Consider the following 27,389-nt stretch of genomic DNA (forward strand, 5'->3'; position numbering starts at 1 on the left):
TGAGTTTTGTTGGTGGCAGTGATGTTGTGGCCCTCCTCCCCACAGGGTTCGGGAAAAGTTTGATTTTCTAGCTACGGCAGCTAGCTCCGTTACAGTAGTGATGAAGGAGTTGGCTAAGGCGAACGCTTGCGATTGGTTATGGCAGGTCAGATTGGCTCTGGGCAGATCCAATAGTTTTAAACTTCAACAGAGGACCCGCCTTCAAGGAAGTTAACGCTTGTCAATGGAGCAATCCCAGACCCTCTGTATAAATGAAATGTACAAGGGTCTGGTTAGGACCAGGCTATGAGATCATACCTGTCAACGGTCATTGCTGTCAAATGCATTGACATTACAATGAATGACTGTGAATTAACCACTGGCTAACTTCAATTAGATTGATGTTTCTCACTATTTACACAACAAATCACAATGCTTGTCTCACGGTAAATTATTTTCCACGGAGGTATACCTGCATTTACGCACTTCACTTCAGGTTTCAGGTGGAAGCCTTGGTACACATCAAAGCTCATGATTTCCGAGTCACTGCATATTTTCGTTGACTTAAATATATGCATGGAAACCTTGTGAGGAATGAACTGTCAGATAAGTCCTCCATTGTCTAGGCACAATTAGTAAATGTTAAAAGGTGTTCTACTGGAAGCTTAGTTGATTTTTCAGCACCTTGGTCTATTTCGGATCTGATCCTTCTATAGTGACTGCAGCAAGGTTAAATCTATTGTAGTGACCAAGATATATATATATATATATATATATATATATATATATATATATATATATATATATATATATATATATATATATATATATATATATATATATATATATATATATATATATATATATACGTGTATATATATATGTGTGTGTTTTACTGTTTTGTAATATGTGTTTTGATAGTGGTGGGAAAGACAGCATAGACAGTGAGACCGATTCAAAAGGGTTCTAGTCAAGAGAAAGACACAAGGAGGCGCTGTTAGGGGGTCATACCATGGAATTGAATTTTAACACAGGTTCCAGTAGAGGGCACTGCTAACATGTTGAACTGAATACATCCCCTCGTTGACCACTTTCTGGCCTACAGCTTGTCTCCCAGTTAGTCCAGTAGTGTGTGTAAGAAGTAATTTCAGCAAATTTGTCCTAAAAGTCTTCTTCACCTCAAGTCACTTCTTCAGTCCCCACCACATCAGGAGCTATCTAATAGGAGTTAAACCCAAAAATCTAAGCACATGGTTTATTTTACTCTTAACAAAAGCAACAATTACTGTCCAGAAGATTTCCATAATTAAATCTTTGTTCTGACAGTTTAAGATAATAAATGTTTTCTCTATGAAATTAGTTATTGGTTTGCTGTATTTAGACAAACTGAAATGTGTGGATGAACAAGTGAGTCAGATGTCTCTAAACGTGTCATGAAAGAGTGTTTAGTTTGCTTGTACCTGCCCGCGGTTGTGTTCTGTTGGAGGCTTAGGCAGGGACAAGTGGAACCTCCTCTAATGTTTCAGAATGTTGGGTAACACAAGGTTCTTTACTGCCCAAGGGGAGACGAGCGGGGAGGTCTACCGGACCTTTATTTGGTAAGACACACACAAATGTGCATACACACACTTCATCCTCGAGTGGTGTTACACATCAGGTGGAATAATCAACCGGATTTAAACATTTAGGACCGACATGCACGTATATTTATGATCACACAACACAGGTGGGTCACAGATTCTGCAGGGCTAACCCCCAAAATCTCTCTCACACACACTCAAACAGGAGCTTACTACAAAGCAGCCAGAAACGTTCCGTCAAAAAGATGTGTTGTGCATGCTAGAGGGGAAAAAGATGTTCAATTTTTTTTTGTATTTCTGATGTTTCCTAATGATGAAAGCCAGCCATGCATAGGCTTGCTAAGTAAGCCCACATATGGTGTGTGTGTGTGTGTGTGTGGCCTCCCAGCCGTGTGAAGTATCCCCAGGTGCAAATAACATTCTCATGTAGAGATGCCAGCCTGCTTTCAGCCCCATCATACACTGGTAAAATGATGCCGAAAACAAAACATGAAACATTGCATTAATGACTTGGATGTAAGTGCCCAGCGTTTGGCTGAACTCTTGACAACTTTCTAGTTGCCACCGCCCCTGCCTCTCCCCCTCTACCACTGTAACAAGCTTTGTCATCTCTCCCATACTGCGTGTGTATTCCTCTTTCTCCTTCTCCATCTCTCACTCTGCCTATTCCTTTATGTCTCTCTCTCTTTTCCCACTCTCCTTATCTCTCCTCTTAGCCTCCCCCCACTGTCTCAACCCTCCTCGTCCCACATCTCTCCTTTTCTTCTCCACCCTTATGTGTCTGGCTTCTTTCCCTCTCTCTCTCTCTAAGGTCTGATCTCTGACACCCAGGGGAACTTGTGTCCTTTGTCACCACAACTGCTTCTGTCACACTGGCAGCTTTAGCTCACAGGCAGTCTTCACCAAGGGCCTCAGCATTGCTCATAAGGGTGTGTATATGTGTGTGTGTGTGTGTTTGTGTGAGGGATTGTGTGTCTGGTAACTCTGAAATATGCAATACCCCTCTTAGCCTGGTGTTTTGCAGCCATGTGTGTTACGTGTGTCCTGCGATGTCTGGTGTTTTACACAATATGAGGAGAAGCCGCTTTCCCGGGGCCTTCTCTTGACGTTTTCAAACAGTGTGTTTGCATTTTTGTGTGTGTGTGTACAGTCCCTCTAACCATGTGAAGATTTGAGTGATTTCCATATTCTTGAGGATGGCGGTATAGGGGCATGGATGATGTCACCTCTCTCATGTGTGTGGGTGGATCTCAGCCCCTGGCATGTTCAACTTCAATACGTATCACACAATCAGCTATGGGAGCTAACCGTTCATATAGCAGCCTCCAATAACGCCACCACCAACACACACACATTTATGCTAATAATCTCTGTGTCCATGCGACACCCCGTTAAAAGTGAGTGTGTGAGCTGTGTAAAAGGGCAGGGTCACTGCGCTGAGTAGGGTGGCCGAAGGGAGCTTGTAAAAGAAAGACTGAGACACAGAGAGAAGGACATGTCAGTGAGAGAGAAAACGAGGGAGGGAAAGATGGAGAAAAAGTGAGAGATTTCAAAAGAGATGAGAGAAAGGGAGATGTATGTATGAATACATACAGAGTGAGAGAGAGAGAGAAAGAGAGAGATACCCTGCAGCTAATGGCTTCATCCTTGTAACAAAAAAGCAAAGTCCCTTTTCGACATCTTTAATTGAAGAGACAGATATTATAAAGAGACCAGCCTCCTACTCTCGTCTTCACTTTAGCTCTCCTCCTCAGATCCTCTTCAAATCACAGCCCCAACCTTTCCTACCCCCTCTTCTCTCTTTTTCAACCTTATCCCACCCTCAATCCCCTCTTCTCTGTCTGTCATCCATTTCCCCTCTCGTTTTCTCTCATCCTCCTCTGCTACTCCCTCTACCCACCCATACTTCCAGCTTGTAATCCCATCCTTACCACACAGGACAGGTTCACCAACCTGCTCTTTACACAACACACCGGATTGGACGGCAACTGAGAATATGTTTGGAAATCTTCTTATGACTTGGCCTGTCACAGTGGATCTTCAATTGGGATTTGCTGTGTATTCGTTTTCGTAGGTACATTTCCCAGGAGAACATTGGGGATATGACTGAACAAACAAAAAGGTTGCCCATTCCAGCATTACCGACCCTGACATTCCTGTTGTCCGAAGCCAAGGGCGCATTTGCTTCTGTGAGCCAGAGACAGTCAAGAGTCACGGATAACGGACGTTCCATTTCAGACAGCATGCTACATTCATTATTGGTTTTAGCTTGGGGGCAATGTGGAGCCATTACTGGCTGCATTGACCACAGAACAGAAGGGGGTCAAGCCATACTTTCCATTAGCCATAGAGAGACAACAAGGAGAGAGAGCATTTGAGAGGAAGCCTTTTAAAGAAGCAGCAGAGAAACTCGAAGGTGCTTTGTGTTGTTCTTCAGTCTAAGGACAATGAAGTATGGACACTGTACAGTGTGTAGTATGTCCCTCCTCTTCGGGTCTGGGTTTTCTGGAGTTTGAACTAGCTTCTACACATCCAATACCAACAGACCAAGATTTGTTGTCCTTTCAAATCAATGAGATTGTTATTCTAGTCTAACAAAGAGGACACACACACACTCACATCTTCTTTACAAGATCAACAGAACCTACTTAAACATTGGATCACAAAGGCATACACACAAATACATGCAAAGACATAGACTCATCTATGACCTCAGAGGGGTCAGCTCCGCCCCTTTTGGTTGCTCTCATGGCGCCAGTCAACAGTCCCCGGGATCGACTGTCCTTTGATGTCTCTGTCCTTCACGGTCTTCTGCCCACATTAGCTCCCCATGCCCTGACACCATGCTGGGCTGGTCAGGGCTGGGCAAGGTATTTGGCTGGGCCTGGCTGGGACAGGCTAGGTATTGGTCTGGGCTGGGCTTGGAAAAGCTGGGACAGGTTAGGTATGGGCTGAGCTGGGTATTGGGCTGTGCTTGGCTAGGTATTGTGCTGGCTGGGTTAGGTATTGTGCTGGGCTGGGATAAGCTGGGTATTGAGCTGGACTGAACTGGACTGGGCTTGGTATTGATCTGGGCTGAGCTGGGGGAGCTAGTGCTATTTTGCAATACCAGTGTGGGATTTGGAAGAGGAACGCCATCATTGTTGTGAATATAAAGCACATCTTCTTTGACGCATTGCTCTGTTTTAGCCAACATCCACTTCCTCTTTTATGATTCAATGTGGAGCAAATTTAATGCTCTATTTGTAGCTTTATCCCATGGGCTGTTTAACTGACGGGGGGGGGGGAGGAGGGGGCCTACCAGCATGTGTTTAGAAGGAGCGAGGGGGTTGGGGCCAAACAAGATGCACATTTTTAGAAACCTTGGGATATAGGATCTTATGGTTTTCTATGTTAAACTGAGATTACAACTACAGTCATGGCACGGAGAAGAGGGCATCTGGGTTAAATCATGTTTTTTTTTCTTTCTCTTTTGCAGCCTCACCATCTACTCTGTCTAGGTCAACCCTAATCCAATGCGTGTACCCCCATCACCCCCTTTCTCTTCCCCCACACACACTGTATGGCGGTCATTGCTGTGGGGGGTGGGAGACATGTGTGTACAACAACCCCCTAGCCCCGCCCCCGCTCACCCCTTGCACACACACCACCCAGCGCTCTGCTGCTGCTAGGGCCAAAGCCTGACGACGTGGGATTAAACCCTGCACAACTGTCCATCTGACACAGGCACTGGATTTACTCTGGATTGGATAATCTGGACGGAATGCCTCTAAATCTCACTGTAATTCCACACACACACACACACACAGATATATGCACACACACACGCGGATTAAAATCCAGGGAACATAGAATCAGGAGGACGGTAGTGGTCTGTGTGTCTGTGTGTGCGTGTGTGTTGGTGTGTGTGTGTCTGTGGTTTCATGTGACCTCTGCACCCCTTCTGTATCCTTTTGACCGAACCCCCATACCTTCCTCCAGTGCCCAGCGCCTCAGGGGCTATAGTACACTAGAGGGTAGGAAGTATAGTGTGAGGAGGAGGGGAACCAAGGAGTCTGTCACGGTATTAAGGTTGGTAGTTCTCTCTGTCCATAGTTTCATATTCAATACTTTGGTTCGCACATCTATGATCATCAATAGATGATCAATACATGAACTGACTGGCTGGCTGGCTGGTTGGTTGCCTGGGTAGATGGATGAGGGCCGGCTGACTGGGTGCTCAATTGTCCCACAGGAATGCCCAAGGGGGACTTGAGCTCTGATGCGTACCCCTCCATCCCCCTCCCCACTACTCCCAACCCCTCCCCCCAACCCCAATCCCTGATGCCACTGTATCTCATTGGGCACCCTCCCCTTGCCCCCTTGGGTGGTGTGTGGGGGAAGAGGCGTGGGGGGGGTGTGATATGGGGGCGATAAGGGGACAGTCAGCCCCTTGCATATCTGCACCCTTCCTGTTGGGATGTCACAACCAAATCATATACAGTATAGCTAAACCAGGATGCCAGGCGTATTCGTTTCCTCGTATAATTCGGAGAAGTGACGGAATCCACGCGTCGCCCATGTGACCTGGTCTCGCTGTCCAATCAAGTTCCATGATTCAACCTGGGTAGAGCCAAAGAGGAAAAATCATTTTCTCTCTGTGCATTTTTTTTATTGTCATCTTTTGCGAAACGTCGAAAGTAGTCGCCATCTGTTTGAAGCAGCGCAAAGGTAAAGCTTGTTTTTTTAAGATGTTAAATGTGTTTTTTTTCAGGGCCATGGTTGGTTACAATGGTGTCATCAACTTAATGAAAATATTCATGGATAAAAATATACTAAATATAGGATCAAGTATGTACAGTAGTAGCAAACTATTCAGGATTTAAAAAAAGCTTGTTGAGCCTCTTTTCTCAAACTTGCATGAAAAGCTGACCAATGCCGAGTCAGGAAACTGCATCAATAATTCATAATCAAGGACTTTATCTTCACAGATGTGTTTCGTTGACATATCAATGATTCATTATCTAATTTGCTGTCGTTATTTAGATCAGGTTTGCTTTGCGATCCTATGTACAATGACAATAGGTTCAACTTAATTCATTGTCCCACCAATTTGTATCTTTCTGTACCCTCCAGTGGTCAAATACAAAGACTAACCCCATGTGCTGTTAAAATATTCCCATATCCCCCCTGAGAATAGACAGTGTGACTCCTGTTTGTACCCCGGTAACTGTTGTCTCCCCCATAGTCCCTGGTGTGGTAGCCTTTGCTGGCATTTCTAGAAACTCTGTTCCAACATGCTAGAGTCCCTGATGGTTTTAATTGCTCCGACATCACTCGTTAACCAGTCTGACAAATTACATGTATGAGTATGTTTTTTCTATAGAGAACGACAATGAAGCTAAGCGTTGACCTTGTTCCTTTGTGAGCGCTAACTAAACCTGATAGCCGATTGAGTTGATGTGTCTGGGTTTCACAACGATCGTTATCCCCAATTATCGTCAGGACGATATTAGCTCTATCCATCGCCTTGTTAGTCGGAGATGTCGTTAGGTGTTAGCTCCAATTTTCTTGGTGAAAGTAGAGAAGGGGGTGCACCTAAAGATGTACGGCCATGACGAGACAGTCAGGTTTAAAAAGCAGCAACATCTAGAATTGATATCAGGAGTTAAAAATGGCAAGGTAGTTGTTTATTTATTATCATGATTACTACTATTGTATTGTGAATCTTTTGTTTTATTATTTCATCCTCACCGATGGATGGAATACTGTTAAGACGACGATTCACAAGTGCTCAACCAAATATCATGCCATATAGAATGGAAATAGTTGGGTACCAACAGCGTAATACTATTACAATCAAACTCTTCCACAATAGTTTACTTTTAATCTTTTGATTTGCACGAGACCTCTTTAGCTTGAATGGCTTCTTTAGTGACATTCCAGCCAGCATGTCTGGCTTTTCAGGGTGTTTTTTTGTCCGTCCGTCCATCTGTCGTATCCAGTGACTTCATCATGATCTCATGTTGGATTGTGGCAAATCTAAAATGGCCGACGTCACGCTCTCCTCTGTCTCATTACAACATGGTGCGCGTGCTGCGCATTGCTCTGCCGCTTCCCTGCTCTCTGCTGAACTCTAGTAGCTATACAGGAGTTTAATAACCTTGTTTTTTTGTCATCCCTGTTGAAGACAAATGGGAGAGAGGGGGGATTTTGAGGGGGAATCAGAGTTAATGTTAGCTAAGGACTAGCTAGCATATTTGCTGCCATCTACTCATTATTACACTCTGCAGTGGACAGGCTAGCTCTGGCGTTTGTAGGCTAGAGCTTAATGGTGGCGGCTGGGACAAGGAAATTGAAACTACGGCCGGGGATGGACAAACTGAGGCTGGGACTGAGGCTAGGGATATAGGCGGGGGTTGTTACTGGGCGAACAGAGGCTGGGCCTCAGGCTAAATTTAAGGCTGAGGCTATTAGGATGAGAGTCAGGGCTGAAGAGACTGAAGCTTAGGCTGGAGAGACTGGGGCTGGGGAGGCTGGTCTCAACGCCCGAGCGGTTGATGTGGGGTGACAGCTCTAGTGCATGCTGTCATAGTGGCGTAGAGGAGGGGCGTTTGGTTTGGTTTGCTAGACGCCCCCACCCAGGCCTACTCACCAAGCCGTGTGAGTGCCAAACAAGGCCAGAGCTGCTCAAATCCAGCAAACTGGGAGCATACATTAGAGACCTCAATAGGCAACTATTGTATTCAACCCTTGTCTGTTTTTTAATTATTTATTTGGACCTTTAGAGCCTTTTGAAGTGCTTTTTGATAACTGGAATTGTTCTTAGTAAGTGTTATTAAAGAAGCTGAATGATAGAGAGATACTGAACAAACCTGCCACGCCGTAGGTGGTTCTTCTGTACATTACTCATTATAGAGTTACGAAACACCCCAATTTCAGCCTCAGCCCGCCACTTCATGTTTTCAAAAAGTTGTGGGTCCTCATTAACATTCATTTTGGGGCTTTATGAAATGCTCAAAGTGATAATAAACATGGCCAATTATCATACATAAATGCTCACTGAAATAAGTTGGAGTATAGCTCTGGGTTTTTATCTGTTCTGAATTTCTGAAATATTTTGAACCACTACAAGTAAAAACAGGATTTACCACCAAACAGTAAAAAATTATACGGGTGATAATCAAGACCAAAACTAAAGACATTTAATTTCAAAGTAAAAGCATATGGAGCATGTGCAGCTTCCTTCTGTGAAACCCTCCTGGCACTAATGAGAAATTGGGTTGAAATTGCCATTGGGTTGAAATTGCCAGTCTTTTTTAAGGTTTGGTTAATGTACTGACATGTTGAACAAAAATGGTTGGGTTTACCCCCATGGGGCGAGGTCTATTCAAGGACACTCATGCATGGGAGGCGTGCAAAGTTTGGTGACATTAATGTAGCCAACAGAAGTTGGGTACTCATGGTACAGATACTTCTGTTGTTTTACACTTCAGACGGTTTTTCTCAATGATTAAAGCTTGGCAAATACTTCTGTCTCTGTCCTCAACCCCCTTCATGTTCTCCAATTGTCACCAACAAATTGTGTGTTTGTTTGTGCAACCCACTTGTTGATGACTTCCTTCGCTTTTTCAGTGTCTAAAGGTTAAAATGATTCAGTGAAGAAATCTGATCAAAGACCACTAGAGCTGACAGACACCGGTGTTGCCACAATAAAAGCAAAGAAAATGCCCCAAAAGAACAAAGCATTCCAACTGTTTGTTTAAATCAAGATTTAAAGGTAGCTGGCACCAATCAGATGTTAGTGATTGCTCCCTCACTCACTGCCTCTCTATTTTTCTCCTTCTCTCTCTGATACTGTGGCTTTGGGCTTAGGCAGTGTACTATGCTTATGGAGGGTTTATGTGAAAATATCATAATGACATATCTGTAGCTCTGAGGATTAGTATGGACAGATGACCAAGGGTTGGCCTAGATTAGTATACTGCTCCTACTGTACCACACAACATGTTCTTATTTATTTTATTACACCTCTCAGGGTTCTCTCTCTCTTACTCTCTCACACTCACTTATTGAGGTTGACAATAATCAGGGTCTGTGATTTGAGAGAGTCATTTGGAAGAATGGATATCATCATGTGGGAGAGAAAGTATAGGGGAAATTGAAGCCAACTTAAGTCTCTCACCTGTCATTATGACAAACCTCAACCATTTAGAGTCTCACAGACTTTCCTGCCATATGTTTCCCACTTCTCTACCATTCTAGACATGGTTATAGTGAAGAGTTTCCTGTTATGTGCAGTCCAGTGCACCTTTATATTTGGAGACTGCACATTGTGAGACGCACAAAAGGAGAAGCTAAAGATGGAAGGAAAAAGGAGTCAAAGTGGAGCTCCCCAGATAGTGCGAATAGTGCTACTCTTTTCTGTTGGCAGATGAGTGGAGAGAGGATGAGGGGGAGAAAGGGTAGGAGGGAAGAGAGGGAGAAAGGAAGAGGCATTCTGTGCGCTGCGGTCCTGTCCATCCGAGCATAAAGCGTGATTAATTCAATAGCGGCTGTAGAGGAGGCCAGCAGCCCTGACCCACTTTCACCATCAGATGTCACGAGAAATTCTCTATTTATTTTCTATTTCTTGCTTAAATTATGCTATCACACTCAGCTGGTTAATACTTTAACTTCTCTCCTTGATCAACATCAGTAACTGTGGGAAAAAAACTAGGAACTAAGTGTAGCGTGTGTGCAAATGTTTGTTGCATGATGAAGATCATTAGGATGATGTGAACATTAGTGATCTCAGAACCCCATAATGAGAATCAATGTATAATGTCAATGTATAAGTGGTAGTAGACTACTGTAGTTCTCAACGTCCTTGGAGTTCAATAAATTCACCTAGAACTAAATTCAAATATGAACATCAGAATCCCATTGGTGTTTGGATAGTTGGATGGATAGTGTGTTGCTGCAAGTTCTGCACCTTCTGTTTTAATAACATAGAACCAGTTGGCTTCAGGGAACCCCCAACCCCCCCACACACAGACACACACACCCCTACCCATCAGTATGATTCAGAGGGCCTTGACCTAATTCTATTGTGCTTCGCAACAGCAAAGATCAGGACAGGCTTTCACCATGGAAGTACATATCTAATTCAATGATGACCTCATTCACGTAGGAAAGACGCCGAAAGGGAAGTGTGTATTCTTACCTTGTGTTACCTTACACACGGACACACATGTACACACTATACACACAGACACATATACACTGTAAAAACACAGACACAACGGACATAGTCAACCATGCAAACACACACGTATTCACCAAAACAAACACAGGACAGAATAACAAAACACACATTCTCTAACACACTTTTAAGATGTTTTATGAAAACAATAAAAATCAAATGTAATTGGTTCCAGTTGAATTAAATGGAAATTGTCAACCAAAAAAGACAGTCCTAAATCTTAACTTCGGTTGACAGTATTTTACAGTGAGAGATAGAGCTTCATTCTCCATATACACACCTACTGGTCGTGAATTGGTCGTGAATTGCCAACCACAATGTATCTGAGTCATGCAAAGTTGAAGATTGTGCCATCAAAGTTCCAAAATGCCATTAAAAATGTTGTCTACCGAGCAATAGCACTGCCTCAGCCCCCAAAGACAATACGTATCTCTATTTTTCAAAATGTCTCTCTCCATCCGTCTCTCTTTCATTCTACCTCTTTCTATCTCTCCTTCTCTCCAGTGCGTGTTTGATTATAGGACCCCAGTCTTACAGGGTTTATTTCTGTCCCTTGGTTCGGCCCACAACTCCACCACTGGCCAGGCCCGCCTCTTAAACCCAGATTAAGGCTGTTTACGTAATCTGGCCTCCTGTTGGAGATTGGAGAGAGAGACATCTGGCAGCAGAATCCCTCCCTAGCCTGATCTGTGAGACCTCCTGTAGTCTATCTGTGTTGCCACTGCACCAACCAATCACTCCATTAACCAACCACCAAAACACACAATCGCACTACCACAACCACCGCACCACACAACTCCTAGCACTGCCATGAAACCATATGACCATGTCTAACCATCCAACCACTTTATCATCCAACTACTTAACCACACAACCACACAATTAAACAATCCATCCAACATCCAACCATGCCATGTTTCAACATTCAACCTAACTATTGAACTATTTTATAATCTCCCCAAATGATCATCTAACCATCCAGACTGTCAAATTACATGGCCTGAACCCCTGCTCCGAGGATTGTACACCGTCTATCTTTTATTGGTGTTTTGAGTGAAACTGGTATTTTTCCTGCAATCCACACCCTATTTCGATCTCAATCTGTCGCCTATTTTCTTTCCTTTTTTAGATATCTATATTATTTTTTTCTATCCTGTTTACGGGTCCTCTCCTGGCTGTGTTGTTAGAGTGCTCCCTTGTGGTCAACGCTAGCACAACAATCGGAGTTGTTACATCACAGGGGTCAGAGAGATCAGAAAGGTGCACAGGCTTCTGAGTGAGCCACGTCCAATCACAAACATCCTTTATTAGTCCCTAGGATCAGCCAGACTGACACACTCATCTGACACATATGTATTAAATATATATGTGTTTTACCATATATCTTACAATCAGCCCTGTGCTGTGCAATCAAAAACACAGAATGCAGAGAAGATGGAGACCAAAGGAACTTTATTTACGTCTTGCAGGTGACTGGTTGGCTGGCTGCTCCATCATACTTTCATTGGCCCTGGGACGCTCCTCTTTCACACAACCAAACCCCTTCCTTCACTTCTAATCCCGACATGGAACCCACCAAAGTCCAGTCAGAAGGCGGCTTGAACGTTACCCTCACCATCAGGCTTCTGATGCACGGCAAGGTAGGCTGCATTCCACTGCTGAGAATAGCAAGCCACAAGGGGTCGCAGTCCAATACGAAGGACATCAAAGCTACCTGTCTTGTCCAAACACTAGCGTCAGGATGTTCATACTGACTCAGGTCTTTTTATCTCTCCAGGAGGTGGGCAGCATTATTGGCAAGGTAAGAACTATAATAATTGAGCGCATATGTTTTGTACCCAGTGAGATGAAACAAGTGTATCAGTTCCATGCTAGGAGCCAACTGTGAGGAAAATCAAACTCTGATAGATCTACAGTCAGATCCAGAAATGTTGCCACCCCTTGGCAAAGATGAGTAAAAAGGGTTATGAAAAGGTTGCCTTTTGTAATTCTACTTCATGTCACATTGTAAAAAAGAGAACAATCCAACTTTCAATTTAAGTGTTTATTTTGAGAAAATTCATCTGTCATTAAGAAATAAATGTTTTTCTAGTAACCATGAGTGCCAGATTTATTGGCGGTGGACTGAGCTGAAGAGCAGAGTGCACAAGAGAGGACCTCAGACCCTGGATAGTCTAGAGAGATTCTGGAGAGAGGAATGCTCTCAGATTCCATGCTCTGTATTCTCCAACCTTAATAGATGTTAAGAAGAAGACTTGGTGCACTTTTATTGGCAAAGGAGGGAGCTTGTACAAAGCATTCAATGTCGTGCCAATAATTGACGGATTTCTCAAATCTGATTTTCTCAAATTAACTTTTCTTCGATTGAAGGTTTGATTGCTCTAACATGAAATGGAAATGAATTACAAAAACGTGACTTTTTTATAACACTTTTTTATTCATCTTTGCCAAGGGTTGACAATAATTCTGGAGTTGACTGTATCTGTTCTTTCTGTAGGTCTGGTCAGGTATCTGATAAATCTGTCTGTTTTTTTCCTTTCAGAAAGGAGAGACGGTGAAGAAGATGCGTGAGGAGGTAGGTGCAGAATAAATGGATGAATGAATCGATGAATGAGCCAATGAATCAAAAGTGAACAAATGGATGGATTTATAAATTAATTAAATAATGTATCTCCCCCAAAAAAAGAAAAATACATGGTGAAGCTGTTGTGGGGCAAAGTTTAAAAAGATGCATATTGCATATATGCATATTCGGTCAAAACACGGACAATGTATTTACGTGTGTGTGTGTGTGTATGTGTGTGTTGGTCCTCCAGAGTGGCGCCCGAATCAACATTTCTGAGGGTAACTGTCCAGAGAGGATAGTCACTATCACTGGACCCACAGACGCCATCTTCAAGGCCTTCGCCATGATAGCTTACAAGTTTGAAGAGGTAATACATACACACACACAAAATACATTTGCAGACACGGGGTCTACACACAAATTGTCATGCCACACACTGACTTTGTCCTTCCTTCCTTCTTTGATTCCTTCCTTCTTTCCTTCCATTCATCCTTCATGTACTCCTCCCAGGATATCATAAACTCCATGAGCAACAGCCCAGCCACCAGCAAGCCCCCGGTCACCCTGCGTCTGGTTGTGCCGGCCAGCCAGTGTGGCTCCCTCATAGGCAAGGGGGGCTCCAAAATCAAAGAGATGCGGGAGGTAAGCAATGACGGCTACTAATGCATTCAATAGGGCTTTAACGAGAACGATCAACAGTAAACAGATGTGAGAGGTGAGTGGTGCAATGGGGGCGGGTGGGTGGGTGGGGTGGGGGGAGTTGGTGGGGGTGGGTGGTGATGACAGAAGTATATTGCTGCCTGACTGGAAGGGTTTGAGGACTAACAACAGCACACTGCCCCCCGCCCCCACCCTCTTCCCCCTTTCATCCCACCCCAGTCCACCGGCTCCCAGGTGCAGGTGGCAGGGGACATGCTGCCCAACTCCACAGAACGAGCAGTCACCATCTCTGGTGCCCCGGAGGCCATCATCCAGTGTGTGAAGCAGATCTGTGTGGTGATGCTGGAGGTAGAGTACTGTGGGATGACTCAGGAGTCAAATCAAGGCTACCCACTCTTAGAAATAGTATTCACGGCTGATCGTCAACTGTAGGATTCATTGTGGGATTTGTTTTCAATAATCCACACTGTCCGATTCAGTCAGGGCAATCTACATTTTCGACGCACCTCTTGTGGACCAGAAAGTGATGTCACGACATGGTGTCTGTAAAGAACATGCATGTGTGATGTCACTGACTGCCTTCCCCCTAAGCGCTATCCCTTAGTCTGTACCTTATTTGTATCTCTATTTCACACACACAAACACACACACACACACACACTATTACAATATTCATTCACAGTTTCTTTTTCTCTGACTTTTGCTCTCTCACGCATTCCTTCGCTCACAACTATTTTCATATACTCTCTCTTTTCTCTCTCAGACACACTTCCCTCTTCTCTAACACCCTCTCTCCCCTCTTTCCCCTCTCCCCAGTCCCCCCCTAAAGGTGCCACTATCCCCTACCGTCCCAAGCCTGCCTCCACCCCGGTCCTCTTTTCAGGTGGCCAGGTAAGAGCGGACCCCCTGGGGGCCTCGGGAGCCAACCTCAGCCTCTTACTGCAGCACCAGCCACTGCCTGTTAGTGTCTCCAGGTTCTACTCACCCTCCTCAACACAACCCTGTCACAACCTCAACACTACCTTGTCACAACCTTGTCACAACCTCACCACAACCTTGCCTCACACCCACTAGCATGACCATGTTCACCGTGTTCCTATTATGACCCACCCAAGCACACAAATCATATGAATGTATTTTGATTACCTCAGTACATTTCCACACAATTCTGAGAACACAAACGGGTTCTTACACCATTGGAAATATTGGGTTTGAATCAGTTACATGGAAACAAAATCAAAATACGTTCATCTGAAGACCCCCTCAATAATAGGTCCATGGATGGCTCTTTTGTCTGAGTGCAAGCACCAGCACCCTGTACTCTCCCTGTGTCAGGTCATCTGATCTGGGATCAGTTTAGATCATCATGAGTAGAGCTAGTTGCCTAGTTCTCAATTAACTCAAGTGAGCATTTGCACACAAAAAATCAAATCTAGTCACAGTTGATCTTATTCTCTAACATTACATGGGTCTCCCGACCTCCATTCAGAAAACATATTCCTGCATGTGCTTTGCTTCATATTGCTGTCATATTGTTTTACATTGTATGTTTGATTATATATATACTATGTATACTTTAGTTGGCTATGTAATCAATGTAGAGGGGTAATTTATTGAGAATATAAAACTGAAAGCACCTACAGGATGTTGTAAGGTAGCTGGTGTATGATGTTCATAATGAAGCTACTCCACTCCATCTAGTGGTAGTACTGGGAAACTACAGTCCACAGATGGTAAGTGTGCTCTCCTCTTCCTCCCCCAGGCCTACACCATCCAGGGACAGTATGCCATCCCGCATCCAGATGTGAGTCTCTAAAACACACTGCAGCCTTTCCTCACCTTCTCTCTCTCTCTCTCTCTCTCTCTCTTTCTTTTTATGACTCTCTTTCTCTACTCTCCATCTTATTCCAGTCCCCACAACCTATTTCCCTCTCTGATTCCACTCCTCGTATTAATATTAACCGATAATATTAATAAAACTTCTCTAAGGGGTAATTTCTGTTTCTTTCAACTCTGAAATTACTCTCTTCCTCTGGATTCTGTCAGGAGCCCAACTCCATAAGGCTTGGCCTGTGAAAACATGGGGATAGAGAGAGACAGAATAAACAGAAATTAGAAGAAGAGATTTGTTGTTCGAATATACTGTGGCAAACAACCACAGGTGCCTGTGGAGAATGAAATCGTTACCATATAGCAACCTTAATTCCAGGCATTATATACCTCTTTTGAATTCACTCAACTCTCTTTTTACATCTCTTCAATTCATGTTTTTGAGGAAGGGTAGCTCACTAAAGATGGAAATCAAGGCCAATGCTTCTTTTTGCAACAAGGAATCCACAAGCTGTATGGTCAGGTAAGGGTGGCTGAGCTTGTGCTGACCCACGTGTTTCAATCTACAGCACCAGGAAATACAATCAACAAATACTCACCGCCACTAAAAAGGCCACTTGAACAGATGCTCCTAAAACTCAGGCCAAGTCCTCCATGAGTTTCTGCTCTTCCATCCCTCCACCCCCCCCCCCCCCCTCTCTTTGTTTATCTCTCTCACTCTCTTCCACGCCTCTGTGTCTCTGCGGATCCGCCAATCCTCACTGTCTTCTTGTAGCCTTTCTCTGTGACAGACCTGGGTGTGTGTGTGTGTGTGTTAAGTCGCGCGCGTGTGTTTTAACAATGACCTCATAGTTCTGCTGTCCCTCCTACCCCCCTCAGCAGTTGACCAAGCTCCACCAGTTGGCTATGCAGCAAACCCCCTTTACCCCCCTTGGACAGACCACCCCTGCCTTCCCCGGTACGTAGTCACCTACAACACAACCCTTTACCAATATCCTTCTCTTCTACACCTCCAGAGACACACTCTTCCTTTCCTCTTTTCTCGCTGTCTCTCTTTAGGTCTGTCTCTCCTTTTCTCTTCTTCTTCTCCTGCTTCTCCTCCTCCTTCTCCTCCTCCTTCTCCTCCTCCTCCTCCTCCTCCTCCTCCGCCTTCTCTTCCTGTCGGTCTTTGTGCTGCCAGTGTCATCGCCCCCTGGTGGTTGCTATTGTTGACGTTGACGGGGAGGTCGTTTTTTTTGCTTTTCGCTCTTTCTTTGGTCTTGTCTGAGGTTGTGGTGGGTACATACTGAATGTATCTTAGGGCTGAGGCTCTGGAAATGGACGACTAACAAAAACATGTGAAACACACAGCGTGTTTGTTGGGCTCACACAGGTGGGTCCTGACCATCTGTGGCCTTTCCAGGAAGATCCCTAAAACCAGTCGCAGGTCTAGAAAGCTACATAATATTAGAGTATTTCACCTTTCCCCATCCACCTCTATTTTATGCTGTTTCTCTTCTCTCTTCACCCATCCCTCTCTGTCTTTCCCTTTCCTTTTCCCTTTGAACTCCCATCCCTCTCTTTCTTGCTTTTTCCCTTTATCTTTTCCTTTGGATCTTTCCTCTTCCTCGCCCCCCTCTCTCACCCTCATCCTCTCTCTCTCCCACTCTCGTTCTCTCTCTCTTTCTTCATCCACAGCAGGTCTGGATGCCAGTAACCAGGCCAGTACTCATGAACTCACCATTCCCAATGATGTGAGTATGAGGGCCATTTAATCTCTTACAGGATCTCACTGGATTCCCGTACTTGTGTTTGTGTATGTGTGTGTGTGTGTGTGTGTGTGTGTGTGTGTGTGTGTGTGTGTGTGTGTGTGTGTGTGTGTGTGTGTGTGTGTGTGTGTGTGTGTGTGTGTGTGTGTAAGAGAGAGACGGAGAGTGTGTGTTTGTATCCATGACTAATTGTATCTGTGTCTGTGTTGGTGTCTGTGGGTGTGTGCGTGAATCTGGGCCTGTATGTTACTCAGTGATTGTATGCATGAATTGTATGCGTGTGTGTCTGTGCCCGTGCATGTGAGAGTCTGTGTTTGTGTGTGATGACCTTGCCACATAGACCTATTTTTAAGTAGATCAATGAAGATGGTGTCCTGTTAGTTTCAGTGCAGAGTGGTGAATTAAAGCTAGCAAAACTTAGATAAGGTCCTGGCTTAATAATAGATCTATGCTGCCTTTGACATGAGCAAAGAAATGGTGTGCTACTTTCCCCATTTGGGATTTGTTTTCAAATTCAGCATAATTCAGCAAAAATCTTTATGAAAAAGCTATTATTTTGAGCAAGGTTTTAGAACAGACAAATAATGATTGGAGAATTGGAGAATTGTAATAACTGGAGTTATTAGGATAAAATCACTGGAACAAGATCCATTGGGCCCTGTGCTGGGGGTGGGGGCTTGCCTTGCCTGTGTCCCTCCTCCCTCATCATTCCCTTGTTGTAAGTCCCTCCTCCATCTTCTTCCCAGCTAATAGGCTGCATAATCGGGCGCCAGGGAACCAAAATCAACGAGATCCGACAGATGTCTGGGGCACAGATCAAAATTGCTAACGCCATGGAAGGGTCATCAGAACGCCAGATCACCATTACCGGAACCCCTGCCAACATCAGCCTGGCTCAGTACCTAATCAACGCCAGGTTGGGGAATGCACACAAACACACACAAGTGACATCATTCCTGTCCCTCCTCAGTGTCTTTTCTCAGTAACACTGAAACAAATAATGGTCCTGTGGTGGGATGAATTTAGTGACTGGGGCAAATATTCGTTCTTGAACATAAATGTGTCCAAAACAAAGGAAATGATAATTGATTTTAGGAAGAAGCCTCCCTCTATTCGTCCTGCTTTTGTTTATGACCAGACTGTTGAAGTTGTTCAAGTATCTGGGGACAATAATTGACCATAAATGAACATTTTAGCCAAATACTGATGTTGTTTGTGACTACATGTAAATGTTTGTGCAAAGGCCCATCCTTGTATGCATTTCTTTTGGAAGTTTAGAAGTTTTAAAGTTGACACCACTTTTTGAGGAGGCTTTATTCCTGTTTTATTGAGTCAGTTTTCTTTTTGTCTTGTATTAGCTGGTTTGGGTCTCTTACCTTGAAATACAGAAACATGGTTGAAGGTATATTGTCAAAATGTGCAGAAGAATTGCAGGCACAAACCTAAATAACCTCTCCCAACAGTCAGAGGCAGGAAGAAGGCGCAGTTCCTTAGTTACCTCCTGTTCAATGAGTTCAGGTTATTTCCATCTGGTCACAGATATCATCTGCCAAGATGCAGGACCAATAGATTCTAGATTTGTGTTATTTGTTTTTTTGTGTCAATCGTTTATGAATTGATTGTATGTACTGCTGGCTGTGCAACAAATTACCCTGTGGGGATACTTCAGATGACCTTGCCTTACCTTATCATTCAACAGAAAGATCTGCACACAGGCTAAAAAAAACATATACAGTGACAGTTACATTTGTGTACACATACATAAATATGTCATCATTCAACCTGCGACTAAATGCTGGTTTGTTTTCCCATCATGCCTCTGTGCAGGTTCAGAGATGTGGCAGCCATGTGGAACGACCCCTCCTCCATGACTACATCCTGAGAACCTGACTGGCTGAAAACCCTCCATCACATGACCACGGCAGATATGATGACCCGCACCTCACGACCCTGACCATGCCCACTGGACTCTGGGGCCCCGTCTCAATACTCTAGGAAATGTATCCTCCCTTTCTCACTTCCGCACACCCTCACTTCCTCCCTTTCTGCATTTTGAAGAGTATTCCAACGGGGTCTGGATGAGACTGATAAAACCTGGATTGCCCTTTGATCTCCCTGTCCCTCTCCTCTAAAGCTGAAGGGCTTAAGGAGAGGGGGGGGACAACATTTTCAGAGGACAGAATAAAATGTCTGTTGATTATTTAGATTTTTCTTTTGTTTTCTAGAAATGATGTTGAAGCATGTTGAATGTTTAATAGGATAAAGTTGTGTTATTCTTCTATTCTGTCTCGCTTCTCTATCTTCATCTATCTCTCTATCTATTTCTGTTTCAATCTCTCTCTCTGTTAGTGCTGCGTCATTGGATTTCAAAATCCACCTCCCTTCCCCCCCAAAAAAACAAAAAAATAGTAAAAGTCAGAAAAACACTTTTTCATTACATTTTCTAGCTGCTCAGTGATGCCATCGGCAGAATGTGTGGTGGGATGTAGCCAAATTATCAACTTTTGATGATACTTTGAGCTATTTAGAAAAGAGATATTTTTAAAAAGCAGAATGGTTCTATTTCCACCCCATTTCAGATATTTGTCTACCTTCAAATCCAATCTCTACCCATAAGTCTTTGCTGCATCACATGACCCTTTTGAGCCAATGGTATCACTCCTAGACCCCCCTTTACAATGTTTATTTCCTATATTTGACATGATTACTTCTTCTGCATGTGTTCTGTACAGTGCTTCTGTAGTTTTAGAGTGTGCCAGTTCAGTGTGTGAATGTTCCTGCTCGTTGTGGTTTGTCTCTTTGTGCTGCTCCAGATCCTCTCCGCCAAGCATTTTCATCCCATTTTTGTTTTGCCATTCACGTCTGGTCCTCCTCTTACCCCACAATGAAAAGCTTCCCTACACAGCCTTTAAATAATCCCCCTTATATAAACAGAATTTACTGCTGCATGAATGGAAATTAGTGACATAAAATAATAATCAGTGGCAAAAAACTGTATCCATGACTGGAAACTAAAAATGATTGTTTACTTGATATATATCTTTTACTGTTTCTAACTAAGACTAGTGTGGTGTTACCACACTTGTCCGCTACGCGACACTCATGCAATAGACCTATTTCCCACTTCCTGATTATACTAAAGACTGCCTCTGAAGCGGGAGGAGTTAGTTTGGCCTAAAGCTAGTGCTGTGTCCAAATTCTCTTCAATGGCTTCCTTCCTCTGTCTGTGGGACTGCAGCTTAGCAGGCAAGAAGGAGAGGAAGCAATGGAAGGAAACGGGAAGGAAGCAAGTGATTAGGACAAGGCCTATATGTTGTTTGGGCCGAGGAATGTTTTGGGGTTCGTGGGGTTGGAACCCATGGGGTACTGGGCGGGACTTGACCACTCAGTCTCTTTTTCACGATTGTTCATCTTCATTTTATTTTCTCTCATATGGTTTACTTGTTTTAAGACGCTTTAGGTTTGTTTGAATGTCTTATTTAATTTTTCATGGATTAAACATCTGCTACTTAATACTTGTTTTGCTCAAAAACAGATTAGATGATGACAAGTCATTTTGCTCGTTTTAAAATAAAAGCTATTTATTAAGTGTTACATAATGTTGCATTATGACTTGCATTTGTTTGCTTCATGATGAATCAAGCTTGATTTGTTTTGTCTATAGTTTAGTTGATTTCATGGGTAAGTGTCGGCAATATTTGTTGCATTGTTTATAAATCTAGTTTAATCAGACTTCCTTTCTCTTATTGGTAAGGCTGCTGAGAAGGGACTTGTGGGTAGTGTTCTACGCCTCCTGAAGACAGCTCAGTCTTGACGGATGGCTGCTGAATGTTACCCTCCTAACACAGGTCAATCACTTACGGTCCAACGGCTTTCAACCAGTCAACACAGAAATGTGTTGATTAGGGTTCTATGACAATGTTTCAACTGATTTATTTTGTTCATGTCTGCTTGGTTTTTGAGTTTCTCTAATGCTAAGCTTACATTTTAAGCGCTTTGATCATTTTAAACGTGATATGTATATTGACCAAATGCTGTATGTACTGAGCGATGCATAGTAAACCATTATTCTGCAATAATTCTTACATTTTCATGTAAACTGAAATAGTAATTCTAGTATTGATATTCTTATGGGTTTGTGTATTACACGTTTCATTATAAAAGTTGTCATAGGCTGTACTTCAATGGAATGTTCGTCATATAAAAAGTTACATTTATTTTCATTTGGCAAGCTTGCATTTTAGAACTGGTCATCTCTTTAACGGGAATTCTGTTCATATACAACATCATTGAGATAGTGAGTTTTTTAAACAGTGAGGTCAGTGTAATTTCCACAACTTTAATATACATATGTTGAGATAGTGTATTGAAACTGTCTTTACTGATGTGGCTATGCTTAATCGCAAACACATCCACTCAAACTAAGTCATAATGCTAATCACGCAATAATAGGTGACATGTGCAATTATTTATTCATTCATTTCGTTTTCTGTGAGTGTAAAACATGAGGGAATTGTGTAGGCTACTGTTGTGAGAATAGTCTTGATTTCTGTGCTGTGACAGCAACAGATACTGAAGAAAAGACTGAAAAATGTTTTGCTTTGCTGTATATTTTGTTGTATTTTGGGGGAAATGTAACAAAGCTTGTCATATATTTTCAGTTGGATTGTTTGCAATGTGCAAATCTATATTAGTTTTAAGTAATATATAATTACTTAGGTTTTACTTTAAAAAGTGTGGTAAGTATGAAAACAAATAAAGCTTTTTTCTCTCTGAGATTTTTTCAAGACATTATTTCATTTATACCATAGAAATTAAGCGCCAAACAGATGTGTCATCCACAATTTGAGCTGGGGCCATGGGGGTCCTTCTCCAGTTCCTGATTTCTCCCGGTCTGAATCCAATCCAATGTCTCCACCACAGAATCTATGGTAATTAGAAAAATTAGTGCTGCCCATTTTGTGACACTCAAAGCCTTCAGTGTCTTGGGTCCCTTGGAGTCATTTTTCATCCTCCTTTTGGACATCTATGAACAAGCCATGTCTTTTAGTGGAAGCATGAAGCAGTAGAGTAGCTCAATGACATCAAAGGAGTTATATGAGGCTGTGTTCTTACAACACGTGTCATATGATGCCTTTTCACTGCTTTGTTTCTACAAAGCAGTGAAAAACACAGTTTCTACCCAAGGGCCATCAGGCTTCTGAATGGACACTGATTTACTGCACACTAGTCACTTATACATTGTCACTTTTAGCTACTGGTTGCACTATCAGTAATATTGCACTACTTTACCTCACTTTACCTTGCCACCAGGCTCCTGTGTGGTCATTGACATAGTCACTGATCTGCAATTTTCCACCATTGTACTGTACTCCACTTAGGTTAGAATAGGTTATAAATAGGTTGAAATAGGTTTTATGTGCATTTAGGGTTAGTATAGTGTATTAATTATTGTTATCTGTAATTTAGGAAGTTTTAGTATTAGGGTTAGTATAGTCAATTATTTATTGCTATCTGTATATTTTGGAAGTTTTAGTATTAGGGTTAGTATAGTCAATTATTTATTGCTATCTGTATATTTAGGAAGTTTCACTTATTTAAGCTCAGCATTGATGTAAATTATGTTCTGTGTACTTATATGTTATGTTATGCCAGGTGCTTGCTTTGTCTTGTCTGAAGAATTTCAGTGCCCAGTTTGACCTTATGTTGTTCTGTGTACCTGACAAATAAAAGACTTGAACTTCAACTTGAACTTTGTTGTATGATAGCTTCAAGCTAATAACTTGCACACCCCAGACATTGCAGCACAGCCATCATATCCTTGGCCCCTTGATGTAGCTGATATCAAGGCCATATTTCTCCTTTTCTCCATGACCTGCCAGTTGTGTCTGGCATGCAATAAATTCGGCACTCCTGTATTTTGGCCGCTTTGTCAACAAATAGAAGAATGACAGACATTATATGCTGTTTAGATGAGTCTGGAGTATCAAGGCACACATAGAAAAATTGTTTCTCCTTTACTTCATCTATAAATGTACCTCCCAATTAATTTCCAATACATACAATTGTCTCTTTCTTACTCTGTGAAGATTGGCTATCTCTATTTCCATGCATTGTAGCTGTCCTATCATTCTATTGTTGTTGGACTATTCACTCATCAAGTGGCAAAATTAATCCTATATTCAACCAACCTTGGGCAATGAGAAAATCTTGGCAAGCAAGAGTTTTGTGTCAAATGGTTTTACTTGCTTGGATTGTGGATGGTGAGATTCGAAGATACGTAGAAAAGTCCACAATGTGATTGCCCAATAAAAAACTGTGTCCCGGGTACAATTTCGATGAACTTGGGATGCTTGTGATATAGGCTTCAAACATCTTTGCATCGGTAAAATCTGATTTATTTATATATAACAATTAGAAGAGGACCTATGCTTTTACTGTTTAGAAATGTGACCAATAATGTGTGGACAAAACTTGTATATTGATATAGATTACAATTCTCTAAACTGTTTCTCAAGCGTGCTCTCCCTTCTCCACTGCTGTGAGTGGTCAATTCTCATCACGTCTCTAGGCTGCGCCTCTCTGGGCGAGTCATAGGAAGAAGAACTACGGGTTCCACCACATTTCTACGAATGTTTTAAGTTGGACAATATGACAAAACCCATGCAACACATGAAGAGGCCTGTATATGAGTCTCATCTGTATCCTGTAAACCATCCCCATCCCAGAATGAGTTATCTTCTCCCAATGATACAGTACTTCCAGCCTTAGTTCAGTGGAGAAGTCTGTATCACCTCCCCCACATCTGGCCTGACAGTGTCTTAAATGTATGCTTTCCTCACATCTACTTACCCTTTCTGGGCTTTCCAATATGAGGCATAAGAGTGAAATTCTGTGAAAAGTGTTCATCATTAACCTAGAATGTTACAAGCGTACTACAGTAAATACCTACTCAGGAACTCAGAAAAGGAAAAGGAAAAAGGAGGCAAATGCGGAATTTTAAGAATACAAAGTATTGTCTTTACTACAAAAACTTAAGCACACAACAATACCAATTTTCCACGATGACAGAATTGTATCACAGGTTTACAACATAAGCAGTCGACCAAAAAGTAGACTGTTTCCCTTTATAGCAGTTGTCTCTAAGTTGCAAAACACTGGGGTGAGGGACGTGTCACTCCATTCGGGCTTTAGATCTTTTTTTGTATTGTTGTATTGCAATATGGGGTGAAATCTATCGCATTTAGTAGTCGCTTCATATGTTTATTTGAATGTATCGGATCGTTTGCAATGCATCGAGATGTGTATCGCATAGGCCTCAGTGATGAAGATGCACATCCCTCTTGGACGGTTTCCGAGGCATGTCATATTCAGTAAAAACCACTAAGAGGACATTGTTGCAGCAGCACAGATCAACCAACATCCAGCTTCAGCAAGATGCACGGTCAGAAGTTACACGGAACAAAACTTCAGATATGCGTTATAGACTTAATTTGCAGTTGTGCTTTATACACATGAATTATAAACGCATAACTTCAAAGATGTGCGAATACCGGTGCAATCCGTTTGTCTGTTAAAATACAGCCAGGCAATATTTGGTTTACCAGATTGCTGAAAACAGCCGAGCCAAAGAGGGACACTTTTTGATGTGCGTGTGTGCGCGCGTGTGTGTGTGTGTGTGTGTGTGTGTGTGTGTGTGTGTGTGTGTGTGTGAAAGAGAGAGAGAGAGAGAGAGAGAGAGAGAGAGAGAGAGAGAGAGAGAGAGAGAGAGAGAGAGAGAGAGAGAGAGAGAGAGAGAGCGAGAGCGAGAGAGAGAGATGTGTATACAAAGAGTTAACAATTCGGAGAAAAAAACATCTTTCCTCCCCCTCCTACGCAGCCCCAACAGATATAAACAAAATCTGAACGCAGGTATTTTCTCTTTTCCTGGGCGGCGATACAGCATCAGACCGCAGCCATGGCGCACAGTGACAGTCACGTTAGCTGTTTTCCTGAGATAATCGAGCTAAACGTCGGTGGTCAGCTGTATGTAACTCGACACGCAACCTTAACGGCCGTACCTAACTCTCTCCTGTGGACTTTGTTCACTCAACGGTTACCGACGGACTTACCGACGGATAGCAAAGGACGCTACTTCTTAGACCGGGACGGTATTCTTTTCCGTTATATTTTAGAATACCTGCGGGACCTTAACCTGGTTCTTCCGGAGTTTTTTAAAGAGCGGGGTAGACTGCAAAAGGAGGCTGACTTTTATCAGCTGCACGAGCTCTCCCAACGCCTCAGACCTGCCGTCAGCAAAGACAACTCCCTTGCGGAGGACGTGGTAGATCCGGAGGAGGCTGCTCTTGCGGGCGCACTCAGTCGCGCAAGTATCTCTACAACCCCGTCCACAGAGACTGCATGCCACGCGTCCACCGTCACCAGCTCTTTTCCTCGCTCACCGCTCCAGGGAAAAGCGGGTTACATAACGGTCGGTTATAGAGGGTCGTACACCATCGGAAGAGATATTCAGACCGACGCCAAGTTCCGCCGCGTGGCCAGGATAACTGTGTGCAGCAAGACGTCTTTGGCCAAAGAAGTTTTCGGGGACACGCTGAATGAGAGCAGAGACCCAGACAGACCCCCAGAGAGGTACACCTCCCGGTACTACCTGAAATACAACTTCCTCGAGCAGGCTTTTGACAGGCTGGCCGAGGTCGGTTTTCGCATGGTGGCTTGTAGTTCCACGGGCACCTGTGCGTATACGAGTAACGACCCAAACGAGGACAAAATCTGGACCAGTTACACTGAGTACGTGTTCTCCCGTGACTAACCGTTTGGAACTAAGCGTTACCAGTGGTGGAACTTTCAACCTAAACCTGCCTAAAACCAAAAGTTTAATATTACTGGTTCAAACTGTTTTCCACATTCCCTGTTTTTTGCCTTAACTTTTGTAAATGAACACTTGGCTGATTTCATGGCCTCGGATGATAATTAAAGTCTGTATGAAGTTTGTAAATATTGATGCATTTCATTGTTCACCCAAAGGTCTGTAACTTAATATACAAAATGAATTAAGATATGGAATAGGCTACATGAATGTTAGATGTATTTCAGTCTCTTTCTAGTATACAGTATGCCTGTAAATGTAAGATGTTTACTTAATCAGATTTAAAATAACAATAAAATTCATGTTTTCATGAAGAATTACATGGTTTGTTCTTAAAATGCAGAAGTTGTTGCAAAGATGGTATTCAGGCTGTTACCAGACCCACTTAATTTATTCCCAAGAACATAACCAGTTGTCAATCTTCAATCTAACATGTTTGTGGCTAGGAATCAGGACGCAGAGATGACCTTTACAAGGAAAGTGGCCATGTTTGCGAACGTCCATTATGTCAGATTGAAAGGGAGTCTTTCTTCTGTAGAATTTTCAGCTGTCAGACATGATATCCTCACCAGCAAGAGACAACAGGCTTTGTTCAGGCATGAAGGACCATTGACTTCCTCTGCAAGGCACACACACACATACACTCAGAAACACTTCCACCGAAAAACACACATACACTGCTTGTCAATCTTCCAGTGGGTGAACATTAAACTATCAAGGACCAGGTAACATTTCTATTTACACTGGTGTAACCGGTCTGTGGTGAAACTCACTCTTCAAGTATGTAATAGGCCACCCGAGTCAATGAATTGCTAGGTTTTCATTGGTGTAGTTGGTGGTGGTGGCGCTTGGGAAGTCAGAGGTGGTGAGTTCGACTCCTGGTCGGAGCGGACAGTGCCTTTGACGGAACTTGCAAGACCACGTCTGTTACACT

At 43.1% G+C, this 27,389-nt stretch overlaps 2 protein-coding genes across 4 annotated transcripts; both read left to right on the forward strand.

Moving 5' to 3' along the window:
* The first annotated feature begins 12,347 nt into the window (after positions 1-12,347).
* On the forward strand, positions 12,348-19,468 carry LOC146261637 (poly(rC)-binding protein 3). 3 transcript variants are annotated; one of them, XM_084667614.1, is made up of 12 exons: positions 12,348-12,422; positions 12,560-12,583; positions 13,325-13,357; positions 13,599-13,715; positions 13,859-13,990; positions 14,228-14,356; positions 14,825-14,968; positions 15,771-15,812; positions 16,718-16,796; positions 17,516-17,571; positions 18,333-18,502; positions 19,414-19,468. In XM_084667614.1, exons 1-12 carry the CDS (start codon positions 12,348-12,350, stop codon positions 19,466-19,468), a joined length of 1,056 nt encoding a protein of 351 aa, XP_084523740.1. The 3 variants fall into 3 exon arrangements, with proteins under 3 accessions (XP_084523740.1, XP_084523741.1, XP_084523739.1); XM_084667615.1 differs by having other exon boundaries at positions 14,825-14,899; positions 17,519-17,571; XM_084667613.1 differs by having other exon boundaries at positions 13,325-13,356; positions 13,589-13,715.
* Positions 19,469-25,497: 6,029 nt separating this feature from the next.
* On the forward strand, positions 25,498-26,772 carry LOC146261638 (BTB/POZ domain-containing protein KCTD12-like). Its single transcript, XM_084668136.1, has one exon. It carries the CDS (start codon positions 25,544-25,546, stop codon positions 26,396-26,398), a length of 855 nt encoding a protein of 284 aa, XP_084524262.1. The 5' UTR covers positions 25,498-25,543; the 3' UTR covers positions 26,399-26,772.
* Positions 26,773-27,389: the final 617 nt, after the last annotated feature.

Source organism: Hypomesus nipponensis, chromosome 12 (assembly GCF_054491055.1).
Source record: "Hypomesus nipponensis isolate SF chromosome 12, ASM5449105v1, whole genome shotgun sequence".
Lineage (NCBI taxonomy): Eukaryota > Metazoa > Chordata > Actinopteri > Osmeriformes > Osmeridae > Hypomesus > Hypomesus nipponensis.